The 24,226-nt window shown below is 40.9% G+C and overlaps 1 protein-coding gene across 5 annotated transcripts in view; it reads left to right on the forward strand.

Moving 5' to 3' along the window:
* The window catches only part of HEATR3 (HEAT repeat containing 3), a 69,361-nt gene that overhangs the window by 14,955 nt on the left and 30,180 nt on the right, over positions 1-24,226 (forward strand). For 4 of the 5 annotated variants that reach the window (XM_060650805.2, XM_078438616.2, XM_078438617.2 and 1 more), the window contains exons 8-14: positions 1,021-1,111; positions 1,219-1,376; positions 1,871-1,953; positions 3,127-3,263; positions 10,125-10,213; positions 16,727-16,870; positions 20,143-20,319. In XM_060650805.2, coding sequence (XP_060506788.1) covers positions 1,021-1,111; positions 1,219-1,376; positions 1,871-1,953; positions 3,127-3,263; positions 10,125-10,213; positions 16,727-16,870; positions 20,143-20,319 — 879 coding nt within the window. The remainder of the gene's footprint in view (positions 1-1,020; positions 1,112-1,218; positions 1,377-1,870; positions 1,954-3,126; positions 3,264-10,124; positions 10,214-16,726; positions 16,871-20,142; positions 20,320-24,226) is intronic. The other variant, XM_060650809.2, reaches the window with a different exon arrangement.

Raw genomic sequence — 24,226 nt, forward strand, 5'->3', positions numbered from 1 at the left:
AAAAAATAAAAATAAAAAATTTTGAACATGGTTCAAAATTACAGTCAAATCATTGTACAAGAAGTTGGTGGGAGATTGTAAATCAGTGTGAACCTTTTTGAAGGGAAAATAGGAACATGTCACAAGATCTGTAGATGTCCCTTTTGACCCAGTAAATCTGAGGAAATGTCCTATCCCAGTAACCTGTAATATTCCAAGTTAGTGGCATGCTTAATAAATGATAGTGTATCTGTTAAATAGAATACTATAGAGGCATTGAGAAGGCAGTTAGAAACCTGTTGAAATTGGGAAGCATTCAGACAATGAAATACACGTTATTTTTAGCTTACGCACTCTTCTGGAATATCAGTGTAGCTATTTCACTTTTCATAGGTAACTTGAGAATTAAGGTCATGTAAATTTATACAGCCCATTTTAAGAATAGTAATTGATAAGTTCATGTTAATTATTTCCAGAGGAAAAAAGTTCTCCCCTTTTTTCAGTCTTAAAGAAATGCTTTATTTCGGTCTTCAAAGAAAGCCAGGAAGCAAGCCTGTCTGCGTATACCGGCTTGTTAGTAATTCTTGTTAATGCAGTCTTTTCCAAGAGGACATGTAGGCATCTAAAAGCAGGTTTGTTGTGGATAAGTGCCTGGTCTCTGAAATGAGCTCTTGTTTTAATCTTAGTGGGCTGAGCTCCTTCTTAACACATTAGATTAAGTTTCAGGGTGAATTCAGTTCAGAATTCCTGAGTATTTACCTGTTCTCTGCAGCTAACTAAGCAACACTTAGAGAACAGCCATCCAGAGAGATGGAAGCACAGTTATCAGTGGCCTGCTACACAGTGCCAAGAGGAATCATAATGCTTATTTGTATTTGAGCACGTTAGGACTTTTCTTCTGGCTGCCCCTTCCCCCAAGCGCTCTAGTCCAAGGGTAGAAATCATGTAGTAGGCTTTAACTAAGGACATCCACGTGAAAATATTTTCCCAAACATTGAGAGTTGGTTGGTTGATTTTTTTTTTTTTTTTTTTTTTTAAAAGCCCACTGACAAGGAACTGAGAGAAGCCATGGCATTGTTGACAGCTCAGCAGACTGCTCTGGAAATTATCGTCAACATGTGCTGCAGTGAAGGTTTGTCACCAGTTTACACTGAGACATTCTGCCCCTGGACTGAAAGGGCAGCTTCCATGAGGATTTTCTTAAATATTCCAATTATGTGTGGTTCGCACTCTTCCCAGATCCCTCCGACGATGAGTGGGAAGAGCTTTCTAGCAGCGATGAGAGTGATGCATTTATGGAGAATTCCTTCAGCGAGTGTGGTGGCCAGTTGCTCTCTCCCCTCTGCCTCTCCCATGAGGTTCACACCGCTTTCACCAACTACCTCATCCCAAAGAAGGTAGTCTGTTTTTTGTTTTTTTAAAAATTTTTTTTTTAACGTTTATTTATTTTTGAGACATGAACGGGGGAGGGTCAGAGAGAGGGAGACACAGAATCTGAAACAGGCTCCAGGCTCTGAGCTGTCAGCACAGAGCCTGACGTGGGGCTTGAACTCACGGACCGCGAGATCATGACCTGAGCTGAAGTCGGCCGCTTAACCGACTGAGCCACCCAGGCGCCCTGAAGGTAGTCTGTTTTAAGTCTAGCCTCATTCTGGAGCATGGGGAGGGCTAGCTATTCACTGTGTATTGGAAAGACGTTTGCTCACACTGTAGGTAACTGGCAGGAAGCAAGCTAGGGCTAACGGTACCGGGAGTACGAGGAACAGTAAGTAGGTCCTCACCACGTCTGACCATTTCACGTAGAGGTAACATGTTGGGATTTGAAAAAGGGATCTTGTGTAAAATGACACTACTCTTTAACCTTTGCTTTACTGCCTTCTTTTAAATCTAGATTTTTGAGAAAACTGCCTTTCCAAACAGCATTGCAGTTGACCTATGTTCTAGAAGTCCCACTTGGAAATCTTTGGTTAGAAAGTAAGAACTTTTCTATTTTCAAATTTTTTTTTTTTTTTTTTTTTTTAACGTTTATTTATTTTTGAGACAGGGAGAGACAGAGCATGAACTGGGGAGGGTCAGAGAGAGGGAGACACAGAATCTGAAACAGGCTCCAGGCTCTGAGCTGTCAGCACAGAGCCTGACGCGGGGCTCGAACTCACGGACCGTGAGATCACGACCTGAGCCGAAGTCGGCCGCTTAACCGACTGAGCCACCCAGGCGCCCCAAACTTTTCTATTTTCAAAACTATTTGTTATTATGTGATTATGTGAAACGATGGGCCTTTAAATAGAAGATGCTGACTCCCCCCAGATTCAAGAGTTCTATTCTTATGTGTATTCCCTAGAAAAAGGGGTGCATATGTGCACTAAGCCATGAGAATGTCCATGGCAGTGTGGTTCATAGTTGCCCCAACCTGCCAACAACCTCAGTGTCCATCAGCAGCAGAATGGATAAATAAATTTTGACATAATCATGCAGCAGAATATGTACAGCACTAAAAAAAAAAATAAAAAAAAATAAAAAGCCGAACTGGAACATTGAGCAAGAAGGCAAGGCACAAAAGAATAATCACACTGTGATTCCACTTTTACAAAGTTCAAAACCTGGTAACACTTAACTGTTTTGTCTCAGGAGACATACGTAGGTGGTAAACCTATAAAGAAGAGCAAGGAAATGTTTACCATAAAAGCCTGGATAGTGGTGACCTTTAGGGGTCAGAGAGGTGGGGCGTGATAGGGAAGGGGTAGATGGGCTGTGGGGGTGCTGGCGGTGTTTATTATCTGGGTGCGCAGTGTTTGCTTTATAAAATATGAATAAACTATTAAACTCTATATATGTGTTGAGCACTTTACGTATGTCATATTTCACAATTAAAAATAGTTCAGATGCTGCTGTGCATAAAAATTTTTCTAAAGCAGATTCCCTGTGACTCATAAGTGAGTAATTGTGCCGCAAGCCCTGAGTGCTCAAGCAATTTGATTAGGTAGATAAACAGTTCACCTTAAGATTCTTTGTTAATAGCCATATACCTTCTGCTTGCAGATATTCCCAGCCAGAGTCTGAAGCTTAGGTGGAAAGTTAATACTGGATTCTGTTGGATAATAGACGGCATTAGGGAAACAGACCGCATTTTTTTCGCTTCCTTTCCAGGATGAACACTATTCAGTGCAGAGCCCTCGTGTGTCTCCAGAGTCTCGTATCCCTCCTGGATGTGGACCATCTGGGGGGAGCCGCAGCTCTTCAGACACTTGCACAACATCTGTCACAGCTGCTTTTTTCGCAGCCAGGTAAATATTTAGGCCTCATTGCAAAAGACTGTTTGGATCAAGCAGAATTTTGAAGGGCCAGGAACTTGGACTTTGGCATTGTACTGTGTTTGTCATCCAACCTGAAGAAACCTTTCCCAAGCACTAAGAGTCATATTTATAGTTTCCAGAGGTATAGGGTCCAGCCCATATGCTGGTTTATGGGTTGTATTTGTTTTATTATTAAGATTTCTTGCATCCAGTTATGTCAGGCCAATAAGGGTGAATCACAAATATCGTAAATATTAAGCCCCATTAAGATATTCAGGTAATTCTCTAGTCTTTCTTTTTCTTTCTTTTTTTTAAGCATTCTTTTTTTTTTCTTTTTTAGATTTTTTTCTTTTTTTATTTTTATTTGAGAGAGAAAGAGCAAGAGGGAGAGAGGGGCAGGGAGAGAGAGAGAGAGCAAGAGTGAGTGAGAGAGAACCCTAAGCGGGTCCATATTGTCTGCGCAGAGCCCGACCCAGGGCTTGATCCCACAATCCTGGGATCATGACCTGAGCCAAAATCAGGAGTCGGACGCTTAACTGACTGAGCCACCTGGCCACCCTATTTAGTCTTTATTTTTCTTCATTTTTCTTCTTAAACATAAAATCATTGATTTATATTTGATTGGGTAGTCTATACATGTATCACAGAATTCACAAGTTACTACAGGACATAAAGCAGAGAGCCTCCCTCCTTTTCCTCACACCACCCAGTTCCTCTCCCAGAGTCCATCACTGTTACCAGTTTCTTGTGTGTTCTTCCAGAGAAATTCTCAGTATCAAATATGTATATGATTTGAAAAAAAAGTATATACATGTGTTCTTAAGGCAAATGGTAGACTACCAGATACACAATACTGTACCCTGCTTTTTTCTAACACATTTCTATTTTCAAACACCTTTGCATGGTAAGAGGTATTACCAAGGTCTCTAATATGGATCAATTTCATTTGTACATAGAGACCTAGGGAGATGCCATATGTAGTTAACTATTTTTTCTAAGTGACCTAGCTGTATAAGGGTTAATGCATGTTCTTCTAACAGATTTTCATAGTTTGTGGTAGTAGAATCTCATTTGACTTGGTCACATGACACTATAGCAGCTCAAGCCAAACAAACAATGAGAGACTGAGAGGGAGGGAAAAATAGTACTTTATGTAGCAAGGGAAAATTCTCCACATTGCCCTATTTAACATGTATGTCTGCAGTGAGAGTAATTTGGGAGATAAGAATCTGCTGCTCTCAGATCCTCAATTTCAGAGTGTCTTTAGGGAGTTTTTGAGGGTAAACTTGAAGATATATAATATTTGCTTTCTGTACTAACCTTAGAATTTAACCACCAAATAAGATGTAACCTTGCTGTGTTACCATTGGTGTATTACTCACAAATCTCATTGTAAAGTATTTATTTGACGTATCTCTCCTCTTCTTAGACACATCATTAAGTCAAGAGCTGAAACTCTTGCCTGTTTCCGATTCTGTGTCTCCCTCTCTCTCTGCCCCTCCCCCATTCATGCTCTGTCTCTCTCTGTCCCAAAAATAAATTTAAAAAAAAAAAAAAAAAAAAAAAAAAAGGGGCGCCTGGGTGGCGCAGTTGGTTAAGCGTCCGACTTCAGCCAGGTCACGATCTCGCGGTCTGTGAGTTCGAGCCCCGCGTCAGGCTCTGGGCTGATGGCTGGGAGCCTGGAGCCTGTTTCCGATTCTGTGTCTCCCTCTCTCTCTGCCCCTCCCCCATTCATGCTCTGTCTCTCTCTGTCCCAAAAATAAATTTAAAAAAAAAAAAAAAAAAAAAAAAAGAGCTGAAACTCTTAGGGGAACCAGGCTGGCTCAGAGGAGCATGTGTCTCTTGATTTGGGGTCATGAGTTTGAGCCCCATGTTGGGGATAGAGATCACTTATATAAATAAGACTTCAAAAAAAAAAGTTGAAACTCTTAAAAGATCAAAACATGGTCGATTTTGACTAAATGCAAGTGTCTGTATAAACATTCATTCGAGAGTTGCTCCCCAGTTCTTTGTTTTAAAGATTTTTAAATTATCATTGTTTTTAAATATTTCATTTTTAAGTAATCTCTCCACCCAACATAGGGCTCAAACTCAACCCCGAGATAAGAGTCATTTGCAACTCTGATTGAGCCAGCCAGGCACCCAATTCCCAGTTCTTTTAGACATCTATTTTGCACTCCATCAAGTTAATATGAGGTGCTGTGCTTTTAATAGTGCATGTTTCAGAAGTTCTACATCATTTTTAAAAATTGAGTAAATGTTCAGAAACCCGTATATAGTTATTCTGTCTCTCCTGACCTGCCAACATTTGTTAGTCAGCAGATGTAATTTTCCAGTGATCTCAGGCTGTGCATTCTTTCACCGGTGCGATCATGTGAAAACTGTGCCCAGCCACACCTAACACACGATATGGACAGGACTGGGCAAGCTCTGGCTGCAGAAGTGACTTGTCAGCGTGAGGTGGCCAGATAACTGTAGCTTTTTTTTTTTCCCCCCAATGTTTGTTTATTTTTGAGAGACAGACACTGAAAATCCTGAGCAGGCTCCACGCTGTCAGTGCAGAGCCTAATGTGGGGCTCGTGAGAGTCATGACCTGAGCCAAAATCAGGAGTGGGGAAGCTTAACCGAATGAGCCACCCAGGCGCCCCCGCTGTAGCTTTGTGTTTGTCTCCCAGTCTTATGAACCAGGCAGAGATTTGGATGGTGTTGGGGGGGGGGGGGGGTGGTCACTGGAGAGGGGGATATTTTATCTGACTTTTGCTGACATTGTGGCTCCTGTCAGCCCAGCTGAATGTCCCATGGTAGGGGAGGGAGGGGGCTACTGTTGCTCAGGCCCTCTCCCATCCACCCATTCACATGGGTGCCCTGTAGGGAGCCGGGCCAAATGGGATTGTGCACAGCCATGCTCCCAGGGGAGCATGACCTATCCAAGCCTATCACTGCTTCTAAGACCTGCCTAACCGGAGGGGATCCTGTCTGCCTCACTGGCAGAACAAACTGTCATGTCTTGCCTCTGAGCCATTTTTTCAGTGGGAGTCCAGTCAAGGTACTGGAAGCCCCATCTCCAACTAGCAGAAAGAGTTTGTTTCACTTGAGTAAGTGCACATATGCTGTGCCTCTGCTGTGCAGAAAACAGGTATGCTTCTCCCAGTTCAGCTGGCTATTTGTGGTGCCTGATGCTTGCACATTTATTACCTGGAAGATCACAGGAAAATGAGACTAAGTTCAGCTTTGGAAAAATAATGGAAATTTTCTGAACTGTAGGAAACTAGAATTAAACGCTTTAAGTAAATTCCAAGTTCAGGGGTATTGTTGACATAACCTTTTCTTATCAGAATGAAATTTTTGATAAAAGGGTAATTGCTTATATTTAGAGATGGTATTCTAAAATTCCTTTTAAACAGAGATTTATTAAGTTACATAACCTTGTGGGTTTTAGGTGGGTGGTTTGAACTGTTATTGGAGAATTTTGTGGAGGATGGGGGTAAATGTCTCTAACTTCTTGTGTTATTATCTCTGAACATTAAATATATGAGGATCATACAACTCTGCCTAACTTATTTTACTTTTTTAAAAATTTTAAATGTTTTTACTTATTTTTGAGAGAGAGAGAGTGCAAGCGGGGGAAGGGCAGAGAGAGAGGGAGACACAGAATCCAAAGCAGGCTCCAGGCTCTGAGCTGTCAGCACAGAGCCCGACGTGGGGCTTGAACTCATGAACCGCAAGATTGTGACCTGGGCCGAAGTCACTCACTCAACTGACTGAGTCACCCAGGCGCCCTTAACTTACTTTACTTTTAATGCTGAACTACGGTTCTGGGGGGTGCCTGGGTGGCTTAGTCAGTTAAGTGTCCAACTTCAGCTCTGGTCATGATTTCACGGTTCATGAGTTCAAGCCCCATGTGAGGCTGTGTGCTGACAGCACAGGGCCTGCTTGGGATTCTCTCTCCCTCTCTTTCTGCCCCTCCCCCACACTCTCTCAAATAAACTTTCAAGGAAGGAAGACAGGGAGGGAGGGAAAGAAGGAAATTGAAAATCAGTCTGAACAATTCACCTAAATAAAATTTGCTGCTTAATTACTTGTGAGTTGATTATTTACCTGCATTAAGATGTGCTACAAATTCTTACATGCCGAACAAAGTTGAGGGGAAAGACATTTTAGTCACCTCTTTTGTTTAACTTCTATTGACCTTTACTTAATTTCTTCAACAATACCGTATGTGTTGACCTTTTACTGGGAATCTCTCAGAAAGGCAGGGTAGTTTGAAATTCCTTTCCCAAAATGGATAAATGACCAGAACTGTGAATTAAATAAAAGTCATCCAAATAATAATCCTTAATTTAGGGAAAGTATAAATTGCACATAATGTAAAATAGTAGTGTGGTTTAGATTAGTGTTTTGAATCTAAAGTAGTGGTTATTTTTCTTAGAATGGAAGATAGAAAAAAATTGTTTCTGAGTGTGTTCTAGTTTGTATTGAGTTATTTCTTCATGATGTTGTTTAATTGTTTCATGTGCAGTTCATGAGTGTCTAGGGCTACACTTAATAGCTGTAATCAAATATAGATATAACTTACTTTTCAGAGCCAGTATGGTGACTTTTTGAATTTTATTAGTAACGACCTTATACCGATTTTTGAGTGCCTTTTAGATGCTAGGCTGTATGAGCGAGGCATTATTACCCCACCCTCCTGATAAGGAAGCTGAGATTTAGAGAGGTTGAGGAACTCCTTCTGGGGCATTCATTTCTTTAGCTATATTTATTGAACGCTTTATGCCATATTCCACTCTCCAGGTCTGAGGGATCCAGGCGTGGATGAGATAAGCAAGACCACTGTGCTCACGGAACTTACAATCTCAGAGATTTAATATAATTTTATCTAGGAAGAAAAAATGACAGCATAATTGGTTCAGGTGCCGTATTAGATGGGTTTACGTTGAAAGGCGTCTCCAAGGAGGTAACATTTGACCAGAGGCCAACATGAGAGGTCATATAAAGTCAAAGGCAGGATTCCATCCCAGGTCTGTCTGATCCTAAAGCTTAGTGTATGTTCTGTGAAACTTACAGGAACTCCCTACTTCAGTACGTAACATATATCTGAAAAGGAAGGTCAAAAAAATAAAATACGCAGATTTGATTCAAATCTGTGCAGAAGCTGGCACGTTCTCATGCAGGCAGTCCAGAAAAGGGCATTGGAACCTTTCTAGGGCCCCAGGCAGCAGGAGGCAGAAAGCCAAGGTATCTGTTACCATATAACAAAGCACCCCAAAACTTTGTGGCTTAAAACAATACTCATGAGTTTTTCTCAGGGTTTCTATAGGTCAGAGATGGTTTGTCTCTACTCCACAATGTCTAGGCCAGGGGTTCTCAACTAGGGGCAGTTTTTCTCCACAGGGAACATTTGGCAATGTCTGGAGGTATTTTTTGTCCTTATAACTTGGGGGTTGCTGCTGTTATCTAGAGGGGAGAAGCCAGGGATGCTGCTCTTATACCCTACAGTGTAGAAGGGACCCCAAAGAATTGTTTGGTCCAAAATGTCCATGGTGCTAGGGTTGAGAAACTCTAGGGTTTCTGCCAGAAAACTGGAAGGCAGAACTTCTGAAGTCTTGTTCACTCATACGTTGATGGTTGGCTCAGGGGCTGTCAGCCGGAACACCCATAGTGACCTCTTCATATGACCTAGGCTTCCTTACAACATGGTGGCTGGGTTCCAAGGGTAAGAGTTGAAAGAGAAAAAAGAGCAAACACATGTGAGTCAGGTGCAAGCCGTGGTGCCTTTTACGACCTAGCCTGTCGTGTTCATGTGTCCTGTTGCTTATAGAAGTCACAAAGTCCCCCCCAGATTCAAGGGGAGGGGAAATAGATTTTACATCTTTATGGGATGTGGCGAGGCTTGGGAAGATCATGCAGAAATGGAAGTACCATTGTGGCTATTTAATATATAATCTACCACAGCAGGGGCTCCTGGGTGGCTCAGTCGGTTGAGCGTCCGACTGCAGCTCAGGTCATGATCTTGTGGTTTGTGGGTTCGAGCCCCGCGTCAGGCTCTGTGCTGACAGCTCAGAGCCTGGAGCCTGCTTCGGATTCTGTGTCTCCTCTCTCTGTCCCTCCTCCATTTGTGCTCTGTCTCTCTCTGTCTCTCAAAAATAAATAAATGTAAAAAAAAACAAACGTATAATCTACCACAGCAAATCCATCACTTTCCCTTCCCACCTAAGACGTTAGAGAGCTAGCCTGCCTGGGTGACCCACAGCCTTCTGTATAACTGTAAACATAATTGTCTGTTGCTATTGTTCCATTTGTCCTGTGTCGGAAGAAGGGACAATAAGAAAAGAGTAAAAGTGAGCAGGAATGGGAAGGGGAAGTTGGGTTAGTCAAAACCATAGAAACCATTGACGCCATGGAGGTGTAGTGGCCTAGCCCTGTGCAAACAACAGTTGTTGACTACGTAGTGGACTTAGGTTGGTGAGGAAGTACTCTGATTTGGGAGACATCTCCATGCTAGTTCTGCCTAGCACCGTGATGGCAACCCGTGAAAGGCTGAATTCCGTCTACGAAGGCTAGCTCAGGCTTAGCACGTGCTAAAGAAGGAGATCAAATGAAAATTCAGTGTCTGGAAGGCAAGGACTATCCATAGAATGCTCCCTTGTTATGATTATTTCAATTGTGGACGTCTTTTCAAACTCAAGTATGTAGCTCACAAGGAACTGTGGAAATTTGGGCTCAATATCAAAAGTGTTAATTATAATAGCATATATTAAGATTTAACATGCCGTGTTTTGATTGTTTCTTTTCCTACAAAGTAACTTGTCTTAGAGAAAGACAAATGTGTGTTTCACTTTTGTGTTTTAGATTTTGCTAAGCATGTTGACTTTCTAGAAGCCATAAGTAGTGCCTTGAGGGCCCTTTTGCAAACAATGGCCTCCAAGAACATTTCTCAGGTAAGATTCTTAAAAATTTTTATATGAAACCAGCAAAGATTCTGCATTATGGAGGCAAAGTTAATAACTTTTTTTTTTTTAAGTATTTATTTTGGGGGGCGCCTAGGTGGCTCAGTTGGTTAAGCGTCTGACTTCGGCTCAGCTCATGATCTCACAGTTCATGAGTTCGAGCTCCATGTCAGGCTTTCTGCTGTCAGCGCAGAGCCCACTTTGGATCCTCTATCCCTCTCTCTCTGCCCCTTCCCCACTTGTGCCCACTCTTTCTCTCAAAAATAAAAATAAACATTAAAAAAACACATTAAAAGTATTTGTTTGAAGAGTAATGTATGATCCTTGTAAAGAGAAATCATATGTGCTTAAAATAAAAAGTAAAATATTTTCCTTCTTCCCACCAGTGCCACCAACACACACAATCTTTTTTATCGATGTAACTTGGGTGACGGACAGGTCACAAATATGTTCTCTGAAAGCCATCTGTCTTCTGTAACCGTTTACAGAAATTTTCAAGCATGCCTCCTGACCCTCCACAGTGGTCCACAGGCATCTCTGTGATAGGTGCTTTCTCACTTTTATTTTTTGCTTTTTATTAAGGAAATTTTCAAACATCTCTAAAAGCAAAGATAATAGTATCACCAACCACAGGTGTCACTGAGTTGGCAACATCCTGGCCTTCTTGTTCTCTTTATCTCCCTTCCGCTTTGTTTTTGTTACCTGGACTGCTTTAAAGCAAATTGTGTTTATTTCACCCATAAGTATTTTATTATGTGCTTCATTACGTGTCTGTGACAGAAAATGGACTTTTAAAAACATGACCACAGTACCATTACCCCCAAATTAACAGACATTGCTTTATCATCATTTGATATATGCAGTCTGAGTTCAGTGTTTTCTGATTGCCATGAAAATGTCTTTTTCAGTTGCTTTTGTTTAGATCAGAACCCAAACAAGATCCACACATTGCTTTTGGTTGATACTTCCGTTTCAGTTTTTTTTTTTAACGGCTTTAGTGAGATTTAATTCACATACCGTACGATTCACCCATTTGAAGTGTACCATTCAGTGGTTTTTAGTATGTTCACAGGTTCTTAAATCTCTTAATTTAAAACATTTCCCCTACCAACCCCCCTCTCCCTTTTCTATTTATTTACTGAAGAACCTGTTATTTGTCTTGAAGAATTTTTCTCATTCTGAGATTTGGCTGGTTGCTAACAATGGTAATGTTAATGTGTCCCTCTGTGGTCCATATATCCTAGGAAGCTAGGTCTAGAGCCTTAATTAGATTTGGGATCAAATTTTTTGGCAAGAATAATTCATAGTGTTGTCTGTATTTTCTACTTTCCTATCAAAAATTATGTATTTTCACAAATAGTGATGTTAAGATTAATCAGTGGATTCCTTAGTGGTTGTAGCCAGCAGGGATTACTGTTGTCTAGATCCGTTATTTTATCAGTGGTTGCAAAATGGACACATTCTAATCTTGTCATTTTTTTTTTACATTTATTAGCTGTGATTCTACTGTAGAGAAAAACTTTCTGTCTCCTCAGTTATTTGGTAACTTTGAAATAAAGTCCATACCAGAAAGATGGGATAAGTGTATATGATTCTGCACCCCTACACTTTTCTCCAGAATAATATGTTAGTGCCCTCAGCAATCTCAGAAAGTGATCAGTGAGGTGTTTTTTTGTCTTGTTTTTAAATTTTTTTACATTTATTTATTTTTGAGAGAGAGAGAGAGACAGAGCACAAGTGGGGGAGGGCAGGGAGAGAGGGAGACAGAATCTAAAGCAGGCTCCAGGCTCTCAGCTGTCAGCACAGAGCCCGATGTGGGGCTTGAACTCAAAAACTGTGAGATCATGACCTGAGCCAAAGTCAGACACTTACCCGACTGAGCTACCCAGGTGCCCCCAGTGAGGTTTTTTAAATATCATTGTGAACTCGTGGTTTTTAATAGATTTGTATTTCATTCCAGTATAAGCTTTTTTTCTTTGATGCAGAAACTGTCCCATCTGTCGGGACACTTGAGTGGCTTAGTTGATTAAGTGTCTGATTATTGATTTTGAGTCAGGTCATGATCCCAGGGTCATGAGATTAAGCCCCATGTGCTGAGTGTGAAGCCTGCTTAGGATTCTGTCTCCTTCTGTCCCTCTTGCTCGCCCACACACACACACTCTCTCTCTCTCTCTCCCTCTAAAAAAAAAAAAGAAAGAAAAGAAAAGAAATGATCCCATCTGTCGGTAGTAGAAGTCTCTTCTCTGTGACTCCTGAACCCACTAGATTTGAGAGCTTCTTGGGTACAAGCAGCTGTCCCAGACTCATCTTGTACTTTTCCTGCTTGAAACCTGGAGTCATTTTCCCCAGCAGCCCTAATATCTTTAGTGGGAAATTAAGTTTTGGAATACTTTTGCTATGTTGTCGTTGCTTCTGGACTTTTTTAGTGGAAATAGCTAGGAAATAAGAATTTCATGGGAAGAGAAAAAATAAATCACAATGTCATACTGATATTTCCAGTTTAAGTAAAAAGGCTAAAGTATTTTTACTTAACTTTTGATATATAATTGTATCTTTTTTGTACTGCAAATCTTGCTTCTTAGTGATGTTAAAATTATTTGCTTTATCCTACAGAATGTATTTAATAGTTTCAAGATAACAATGTTGTTATTACTAACAGTAACACAGCTGAATGTAGTTTAAGATTTCTTTGTGATTCTTCTTGTCCTTAGGAAAAATTCCTCCAAGACTGTACAAATTGCTGTGTTTTAAAGTTGCTTGAAAAAATTCTCTTTGTGGCTTGTTATAAAGTTAGTTTCAATTGTTTTAGCTTTCCTTTTTTTAAGAGTCCTTTTCTCATTTTGCTTTAATTTTTATTTTACACAATTTCAGTAACAAAACTGAAACAGGTTGGAGCGGCTGGCTGGCTCAGTCGGTAGAGCATGAGACTCTTAATCTCAGGGTTGTGAGTTTGAGGCCCATGTTGGGCATGGAGCCTAGTTCAAAAAAAAAAAAAAAACACAAAACACAAAAACTGAAACAAGATATATTCAGAGGAAAATATGATATATACATACGATGGGATATTTTTCAGCTTTAAAAAGGAACGCAATTGTAATGCTATCACCTAGGTGAACCTTGAAGACATTACATTAAGTGAAATAAACCAAACACAAAGGACAAATATTGTATGATTCCATTTATGAAGTACCTAGAATAGTTAAATTCATAAGGACAGAATGTAGAACAATGGCTGTCAGGGGTTAGGGGAAGGAGAGAGTAGGGGCATCCTGTTTAAGGGGATGGAGTTCTGGGGGTGGATGGGTGATGGCTGGTTGCACAACAGTGTGAAAGTACTTCCTGCCACTGAGCTGTACAATTCAAAATGTATCCCTTTGGTCCTGTTCCTCCCTTTCTGGTAACCATCCATTTTGGTTTTTGATTTATCATTGTATTGTTCTTATTTTAAAAACATAAGCAAATATGTAGGCATTTGTATTTCAGCCCTTTCTTAAAAGTAGTGCTTCTGTCCCTTGCTGTTTTTTCCTCCTTTATTAATCATCATAGTACATAGGTATCTTTCTCATTTCTTTCTTTTTTTTTTTTTTTTTTTAATTTACTATTTCTTTTGAGAGCGAGATTGTGCGCAAGAGAGAGCATGTGCGCAAGTTGGGGAGGATTAGAGGGAGAGGGGGAGAGAGAATCCCAAGCAGGCTCTAGGCTGTCACCACAGAGCTTGACACAGGGCTCGATCCCACAAACCATGAGACCATGACCTGAGCTGAAATCAAGAGTCAGATGCTTAACAAACTGAGCCACCCAAGCTCCCCTGTTACATCTTTTTTTTACAGCTTCATATTATTTACTCCGTCGTGTAGGTGTTCCTTATTCATTCAACCTGTCTGCTATTGGTGGGTATTTTACTTTCCAGTCAGTCTTTGCTATTATAAATAGAACCGCAGCAATTGACTTTTTTACAGATGTTATTTTGTGTTTTTGCCATTGAGTCTTGGGGATAGATGCCTAGAAGTGGGCTTGCTGGGTCAGGGAAGAGATGGAGTTCTAATTTTGCTAATTACTGCTGTAGTCCCCTCCTTAGACTTGGAGCCATCTTGAATCTCCACCAGCAGTGAGAGTGCCCGTTTTGCTGTAGCCACACCAGCAGGGTACATTGTCAGAATGTTGGATTTTAACCAGTTTGATAGCTGAGAAGTTACGTCTCATTCTGATTTGCATTTCTCTTCTTCTGGGGAGATTGGATGTCTCTTTATGTATTTTAAGGGCCTTTGGTTTGGTTTGGTTTGGTTTTTCTGTAACTGTTCCCGTGTTTTCTCAGTTTTGCTATTTTGGTGGTGGTCTTTTTCTTCTTCATATATAAGGCCAAATCTTAGGGCCCCGCCCCCAGTCGACTTAAGCAGAAACTTTGGGGAGGGGCCCAGTGGTCTATATTTGAAGAAATCCTCTAGGTGGTTGGCATGCACACTAAGTTGGGGAAGCAGTGTGCTCTACCATCCTTGCTCCTTCCTTTCTAAAGTCTTCCAGTGTTGATCAGTATGTCATGAGACCATACCACCCACTTCTCTTGGTTATAGCCACCCATAGGGTGCCCAAGGCACCCTTTGTTCCTTAAAGATTCCTGCTGTTGGGCTTTATTACTCTTCAATAGTCCTGTCATGATTCTTCAGGATCCACATAGATGCTCCCCCAAGTGACCTGGCTTTGAAGTTCCTGGACCTCCCTTTCTCTGGCCATCTTGTCTTCCTTCCTACTTCTACTCCATGGCCACACCCTACAGCAGTGCTTCCCACACTTTATCTTGGTCCACAGCATAGTGAGAATGTCTCTGGTGCTTTTCTGTCAAATACAGTATGCGCTGTTGGTCTTTAGTATATAAATCTTAAATTTTTTTTCTTTGTATATTTGAGAATTTTCTTTCAAGATCATAACTTTTGACCCTTAGTTTCTTTGAAATGGGAATGGTAATAATGGAGAGAGGATTAGAAGACCCTATACTGTAGGGCCTATAGAAATATAAAGTATTTTTACTGATTTTGCATGATCATCAGCAGTAGCTTACTGGGTCAGTCTGATGTTTAAAGAGAATTACTCCCAGCTCATGCCCAGTTAATGTCTAGGCATTCATATATATATTCAGGCCATGGATTTTCAGATTGGCTGTGTATTGGGCATGAGCATGGAATTTGAGAACTAGAAGGACACTGGCTCTCGAATGCTTTACAAAAAAAGGAAACCAGGGACTAGAGGTGCTGAATGACGGCACTAAGATTGGAGTGTGACTGTCCTGCTCCCCTGTCTAGTTCTCTATCTTGTAGGTTTGTGCACACTGGGCAACTTAACGTTTGTGAGTCATGCTGGTAGTAAAGCAGCCTGCCTTCATCATTCATAGCAGCCTTGTTCTGGCTGTGAACAATCCTGTGGTTGGTGGGATTGTTTCCAGTAGAGTGTTTTCTAAGAAACCTGAGCCTATTAGCTATTTCCTTTAGATTTGGCAGAAGCAGTGCAGATGATTCAGAAATGAGCTTGTTTAGAATTGTTGAGTATCTTGGGGCACTTGGGTCAGTCAGTTGGGCATTTTACTCTTCATTTCAGCTCAAGTCATGATGTCACAGTTTGTGAGGTCAGGACCCATGTCAGGCTCTGCACTGACAAGGCAGAGCCTGGTTGGGATTCTCTCTGGATTCTCTCTCTTCCCCTCCAACTCTCAAAATAAATAAATAAACATTAAAAAAAAAAACTTCAGTATTTTATATGTGTGTGTATATATACATATGTGCATTTTTGTGTGCGTTACTTAATCCTCTTAGCCCCTCTGTACCCTGCATTACTCATGGAGAAATGGAGAACCTAGTGGGGTCAAGTATTTTGCACAGGATTGCTAAGTGGTAAGGAGTAGAGCCAGGTTGTGAATTCAGGATGTCAGATTCCAAATCCAAAGCCCTTAGTTACCATGCTGGGCTGCTCCTCACAGGTGATAGCCTGGCAACATGATATTCGAATTCTCTTGTGATACCTGCGTCCACATATGTGTTCAGATTATCTTAAAATGAAAATTATCACTACACGGCGGAAGCACTATATAATTTCATGGTTTTTACAATCTCTAATAATTTACCATACCACACACATCTCAGGGTGAGTTCTTGCATAGATTCAGCCAATTTTTATTAAAGCTACATGATTTTATTTACATTTTCAAAACGTTCTTATGATTAATGTTAAAAAGAAATTTGAATCTCTTTAGTCTGCGTACATCTGACCAAAAGTCTTCTTCAAATGAAACTAATAGGAAATGAAGCCCCTCTTACAGGCCTACAGCTATGGTAAATTGAGTAATAACAGTGACATGAACAGGCCTCATCTTAGTTCAAGAATACCAGCTGTATTTAGGAGCGATTAGAGTAAGTAATAACTTTTCTTAGTGACATTCCTGTCAGTCCTGTTGTGCGTACTATTGGAACTGGTCGAGTTTAACACCATAAATACTCTCTTCTTCCTTTTCAACAGTGCATGACTCCCGATCAGCTGATGACATTGTGCACAGCCGGCATTCATAGTAGTAATACAGGGGTGAGAGTAAACGTTGTTAGTATTTTAGGAATCACTGGCAGCGTCCTTGCCAAAGAAGATGGAACACTGGAAACTCTTAAGGTAAAACAATATGCTTCTAATGTAAAATGTTAAATCACTAGAAACAGGGTAATTGTTGGTGTGGGATTTTTTTTTAATTTTTCTGGGAGAGGGAGAGGGAGGGAAGGAGGGAACATGAGTGAGCGAGGGATACGCAAAGGGAGAGGGAGAGAGAATCCCAAGCAGGCTTCGTGCCCAGTGCAGAGCCTGACGAGTGGCCCAATCTCATGACGGTAAGATCATGACCTGAGCCAAAGTCAATAGTCGGACACTCAACCAACTAAGCCACTCAAGCACCCCAGTGTGGGATTTTTAAAAACTTCTGTGGACATCATGAGAAGAAATCCTATCAAGAATTTGCTTACTAAAGTACATTATTAAAATATGCCCTTTGAATTTGGCTTGATCTGCCTACATGAATTAGATAGGTACTTGAAAAGTTGAGTTGCATTTTGCCGTTTAACTTTATTCCAGAGATACTTTTTCAAAAATGAACTTGTCTGCAGTGAAAGACGAGTTCAGCATTGTCTCAGGTACCTCTGCTTTTGCTGTTACCTAAAATATGAGCATGTTACATTCTCCTAGTGATGAAGGAACCGCTTGCCAGTTCTCTTAGCACGCCTGGCCAACGTGCATTCTGAACAGTACCACACAGTGCCCTCTGATGACACTTCGTAAATTTGAAGCAGCAAGCTTCAACATACTTGCTTCCAGCACTTCATCGAGGCACAGTCGCTCAGGAACTAATCTGCTCGAGACACAGCATCACTAGTAACTAAAAGGACAGTGATAGTAAAGTTACCCTTCCTTGTGGTAATAATTGCTGAAGCATTAATTACTAATTCATGGGTAGTAAACCATTTGTTAGGAAGTACTTAAGTTGCTAACAACTTTACAACAATGACTCATTTTTTTAAATGTTTATTTATTTTGAGAGAGAGAGACAAAGCATGAATGGATGAGGAGCAAAGAGAAAGGGAGACACAGAATCCGAAGCAGTCTCCAGGTTCTGAGCTGTGAGCACAGAGCCTGACATGGGGCTTGGATTCACCAACCATGAGGTCATGACCTGAGCCCAAGTTGGACGTTCAACCAACTGAGCCACCCAGGCACCCGAACCATGACTCATTTTTAAGAACATTATTTTGAAAAGATACCTGCACGTAACAAAACAGACAAGTAAAAAGAATATTAATGAAAAAACTCCTCTCCCTTTATAACTTTCCAAGCCCCCCCCCCCCCAGTTTAACTGTAGAGAGGCAGCCACTGTTACCCCTTTCTTCTGTGTTATTCTAGATATATAGACACATAAACAAGAGAGAATGTGGCTGTGTGGTTGTGTGTGCGTACGACCATGTGCATGTTTAATCACTTCCCGCCCCTTAATGCTGTAATTCCCAAGGTCCACTTGAGCGGAGCAACAAGTTTTTCTCAGGCATAACATGAGATTTTTTTGAATGTTTGTATTTAGTCACATTTCCAAGCATGAAGCAAAGCAGAGGGGCACCTGAGTGGCTTAATCGGTTAAGCGTCCGACTTCGGCTCAGGTCATGATCTCATGGTTCGTGGGTTCAAGCCCTACATCGGGCTCTGTGCTGACAGCTCGGAGCCTGGAGCCTGCTTCCGATTCTGTGTCTCTCCCTCTGTCTGTCCCTCCCCCACTCACACTCTGTCTCTCTCTCTCTCTCTCTCTCAAAAATAAACATTAAACATTTTTTTTAAAAATGTTTTAAAGCTCGGTATTAAAGGCATCATGGTACTTTGCCCCTGTTGGTTCAGTATGCATGTCTTAAAAATAGGGACAGTTTGTGACATAACCACCATTATCACACCTTACACAGTCAGCAATCACGTCTCATACATGGTCCATATTCAGATGTTTTCAGTTTCAAAAACATTTATTTATGGATAGTTCGTTTAAACCAGGATTTAAGTCAAGTCTATGTGTTGTGTTTGGTTGTGGATCTTCTAAGCCTCTCTCAATCTGGAAACTTCTCCCTGGCAGTGCCTACCACTACCTGTTTGTTTGTTTGTTTCTTCCTTTCTTCCTTTCTTTTTGAGTAAGCTCTATGCCCATCGTGGGGCTTGAACTCAAAACCCCGAGATCACGAGTCACACACTGTACCAGCTGAGTCAGCCAAGCACCCCTACCACCACCTGTTTTTTTCCTCAATTCCTAGGGTTGTCTCATAGTTTCCAACCTTCTGGATTTGTCGGATTGCTTCCTTGTGTTGTTAAGCTTGTTCTTTTATTGTCTGTATTTTCTGTAAACTGGAGGTTAGATCTAAAGGCTAGGTTAGATTCAGATTCAGGCTAATCTTTTTAATAAGACTACTTCCTACGTGATACTGTGTGTTTCATATTTTATTATAGAATATTGAATCTAAACACTATCCTAGAGGTTGTCTGTATTACTTAAATTCAGATAAGGAAATTGGGGCCCAGAGTGGGTAATGAACTGTCCAAGAGTCAGGCTGTTATTTACGTCACAGCTGGAGCTTGGACTCACTATTCTTAGCATTTCCACTCTCCCACTGATAGTACCAGATGTGCACATCACCCTTAAGACATAAAGGATGACGGAGAACAGCCAAAACAAAGTAAGCTTACTTTTGAACAGTTCTTCGCAGATTGGGAATGGCCTGTTCATTAGCCAGCTAATTGTCAAAGTATGGATGGGTGTTAAAGATCATTACAGGGAAGCACTTTTTTTTTTTTTTAACGTATATTTATTTGCATCTTGACATGACAGGGAAAGGCTTTTTGAGGGAGATGGGAAAAATTTAATTTCCAAAGTCAATCTCTCATAGATCATTTATGGATTTTAATTTATTTTATTTAGGAATGTAAACTTAATTTATCTAGTTTATATTATACATGGTGTATTTATAAATACATGTGAAGTCTTTAATTTTTAGTTTTTCAAAGTTTTTAAAAAATTTTTTTTAAGTGTATTTATTTTGAGAGAGACAGAGCATGAACAGGGGAGGGGCAGAGAGAGAGAGAAAGAGAGAGAGAGAGAATCCCAAGCAGGCTCTGCACTGTCAGCACAGAGCCCAACACGGGGCTCAAACTCACAAAACCATGAGATCATGATTAGAGCTGAAATCAAGAGTTGGACGCTCAACTGACTGAGCCACCCAGGTGCCTCAGTTCTTTCAAAAAAATTTGTCTCTGGCATTTCTGAGTTTTAAAAGACCATGTGTGAATTGTTGCCACGTTCAAAGTTAGTATGGATTTTGGAAACTGAGGTTAGAATATTGGACAATAACAGTGTGTTTTGTTGTCTCCAGACCATCGGGTGCTTTCTGCTTGAGGTTGCCACTAAAGATCCCTCCCTCGTGGTGGCAGGGGAAGCCTTGGATGCCCTCTTCGATGTTTTTGCAGATGGGAAAGAAGCTGAAAGGGCCTCAATTCAAATTAAACTGTTGTCTGCTCTGAAAGAATTCCAGCCAGTCTTCAAAACGAAGGTATGTAGCTGTTCTGTTTAGAAATGCTTAGGTCTCAGGGAGCCTGGGTGGCTCAGTCAGTTGGGCGTCTGACTTCAGTTCAGGTCATGATCTCACACTTCGTGAGTTCGAGCCCCACATCGGGCTCTGTGCTGACAGCTCAGAGCCTGGAGCCTGCTTCGGATTCTGCATCTCCCTCTGTCTCTGCCCCTCCCCTGCTCACGCTCTGTCACTCTCTCTCTCTCTCTCTCTCTCTCAAAAATAAATAAACATTAAAAAAATATTAAAAAAAAAAAAAAAAAAGAAAGAAATGCTTAGGTCTCAATGTCCTACGAGAAGGGGGTGTGTGTAGTTCCCTTCATGCAATTGCAGTGATTCGCAGCACACTTCATCCTCAGAACTGAAGAATGCTTGTTGGCTGAGTCAGAGCTCCGTCCTTTCTGTTGAATCACTGTGATGTGGGCCGAAAAGGGGTAGACGAGGTCCCCCCCTTGCCACAACAGTTCAGTAGTGCTAACAGTACTCCTGTAGAAGCGCTGAAGTCTGTCGCCTACAAAGCACTTTCATATACATTGTAAACTTACTTTATATCATTAGAGGTAATTCATTACAGCTGGATTTCCACATTATGAGTATTTCCCTTTGATGCTCTGAAAAAAGGGCAAAGTCCAGACTGATCTCTGTTGGAGAATGTAGCTACCTTCATTGGCCCATTTATTTACTTATTAGTTTGCTTATGTTTATTTATTTATTTTGAGATAAAGACAGAGCACACGAGCAGGGGAAGGGCAGAGAGAGAGGGAGAGAGAGAATCCCAAGCAGGCTCTGCACTGTCAGCACAGAGCCCGACGCGGAGCTCGAACCCACAAACTGTGAGATCATGACTTGAGCCAAATGCTTAACTGACTGAGCCACCCAGGCTTCCCCTTTTTATTTATTTTTTGTTTCAATAGAAACATCAAAACTAACTTTCGGTTAAAAAGTAATTTTCAAATACTTGGTGGCTGGGGGAAAGCAACCAGTAATTTAAAAAAAATTTTTTTTAAGTTTTATTTGTGTGAGAGAGAGGGCAGGGAAGGGGCAGAGAGAGAGAATCCCAAGCATGCTCTGCGCTTACAATGAACTGTGAGATCATGACCTGAGCTGAAATGAAGAATTGGATGCTCAACCTACTGAGCCACCCAGGCGCCCTGCAACTAGGAATTTTAAAAACAGCTTTGAATCACATGTCTACAAGTTTAAGTTTACCATTCTCCACTTACCTAAGTCTCCATTTCTGGGAGAGCCCAGCTATCTCAGTCTGTGGAGCATGCAACTCTTGATCTCAAGGTTGTGGGTTCAAGCCCCATGTTGGGTATAGAGTTACTTAAAAATAAATAATAATGATAATAAAAATAAATAAATACAAAATCTCCATTTCTGAATTATGTCATTTTGAGAAATAAAAATACTTGTATTTTTTGCTTTTAGATTTTAAATTAAACAGTTGCTTTAAAATCTTTGTCAAAAGAATAGAGGTTTTGGTGAAAAATTAGCTTACTTCTGTTGTTTTCCAGTATATTTCTTTTATCTAACAGGCTTCTAATGCAGATTTCAGTTCTCGAGGAGAGAACTCTGTGATAACTTTTTAGGAGAATATGACTGTATGTCTAATAATTTAATAACTGTGAAGTAACTGCTTGAGCTAAAGCCAACCTTATATGTCTAATACCTTAAATTTTCTGAAGTTCTTTTGAGGCATAAAAAAGAATTTTCCAGAAGAAAAGAAAAACAGCAACACACACCGTGCACATTCTATGTCATAGTTACATCTGGAGTCAGTGTTGGTTTAAGAACATCAGTATTGGGGGGTGCCTGGGTGGCTCAGTCGGTTAAGTGACCAACTTCGGCTCAGGTCATGCTCTCACGGTTCGTTGGTTCAAGCCCCAGCTGAACCAACAGCTCAGAGCCTGGAGCCTGTTTCAGATTCTGTGCCTCCCTCTCTCTGACCCTTCCCCGTTCATGCTCTGTCTCTCTCTGTCTCAAAAATAAATAAACATTAAAAAAAAAAATAAGCATTAAAAAAAAAAGAACATCAGTATTGGTTTGTTTTTAACATTTTTATGTTTCAGCATCATGTATTTAAAAACGTAGTAATAGTGGCTAACATTTATTAAGATTCACCAGTGTGTAATTTAAGTTGAATGGTTTATCCCTAGTTGAGGCCTGTAGGTTTTTTTGTTTCCTGGGTTGTTGGGTTTTTTTTAATTGAGATACATTTGACCTATAGCTTTATATTAGTTTTAGGTGTTCAGCATAATGATTTGATATGTGTATATATAGGGAAATAATTACTACAATAAGTTTGGTTAACATCCATCACCACACACAATTGCAATTTTTTTTTCTTGTGATGAGAACTTTTAAGAACTTTTAAGCTTCTGCGCTCATAGTAACTTCCAAATGTATGATCAGAGCTGCTAACTACAGTCACCATGCTGAACATGACATCTCCATGACTTATTTATCTTGTAACTGGAAGTTTGTGCCTTTTGGCCCACTTTGCCCGTGTTTGTCTGTTTTTTAAGCAGTGAGGTTTTATTCTCCCCTGTTTTCTGCCTCATTGGTAACCACATTGAAGGATGTTTCTCCACATAAAGATGGATGTGCACTAGTGTTTCCCTCTTTGTTATCCAAACCGTAGACTAACATATTCCCAATCCAGTACTTTGTGTGTTTTCACGTAACACTGTCTCCTAGAGATATTTCCATACCAATATTAGTGGGTGTGTCCAATTGTTCTTAGAGGGTACGGGGCCTTGAAACTTCTGAAAGAGGAGTCTGCAAGGTAAGGAGAAAATATCCCCTGTTTCCCTGCAGCTGCAAGGAAAGCAGATGTGGTTGAGCCTTCAAACTACAGAAACCAGTGTGTAGGGAGGAGTTATGTAAACTATGAACCAGCAAAATAACCCCTAACCTCTGTTCCGATTGGTTTTCCTACTTAATATGCATTGCTCTGGTAATGATGTTTAATTATTTTTCTTTTCTCAAAGGTATAAAGCCCTAGTGAAATTTCTTTGTTAGCCAGAAAGGCAGCCTGTAGTTTTTCATATGAAGCTCCTCTGTGAATGAAGCCACAATTGCATTAAAGACTGTTTGGTATATATTTAGCCCCGAGTTGCATTTAAACACTATATAAGGGGTGCCTGGGTGGCTCTGTTGGTTGAACATTTGACTCTTTTCAAGTATATATATATTTTAAGTTTATTTTGGGGGGGGGAGGGGCAGAGAGAGAGAAAGAGAGAGAATCCCAAGTAGGCTCACCACTCAGCACAGAGCCTGATGTGGGGCTTGAACTCCCAAATCATGAGGTCTTGACCTGAGCCAAAGTCAGATGCTTAACCCAGTGAGCCGCCCAGCCTCCCCTAAAGATATTTTCTTTATTTTTTTATTTTTATTTTGAGAGAGAGGGGGTGCGCCAGCATGGGGAGAGGCAGAGAGAGAAGAGAGACAGAGAATCCCAAGCAGGCTCTGTGCTGTCAGCTCAGAACCCAATGCAGCTTGGTATCAGGAACCAGGAGATCACGACCTGAGGCAAAATCAAGAATTGAATGCTCAGGGGCGCCTGAGTGGCTCCTTCAGTTAAGTGCATCTGACTTGAGTTTTGGCTCAGGTCACGATCTCACATGGGATCGTGGGATCGATCTCTGCATTGGGCTGTGTGCTGACAATGTAGACTCCGCTTGGGATTCTCTGTTTACCTCTCTCTCTGCCCCTCTCCTGTGCATGTGCACGTGTTCTCTCTCTCTCTGTCTCTGTCTCTGTGTCTCTCTCTCTCTCTCTCTCTCTCTCTCAAGTAAACATTAAAAAAAGAAGAACCCACTATACAATGTGTTTTACTAAAGAACTTCTCTAGAGCGGTGCCTCTCAAAATTGCCCTGTGATCAGC

Source organism: Panthera onca, chromosome E2 (genome assembly GCF_046562875.1).
Source record: "Panthera onca isolate mPanOnc1 chromosome E2, mPanOnc1 haplotype 2, whole genome shotgun sequence".
NCBI classification, from domain to species: domain Eukaryota; kingdom Metazoa; phylum Chordata; class Mammalia; order Carnivora; family Felidae; genus Panthera; species Panthera onca.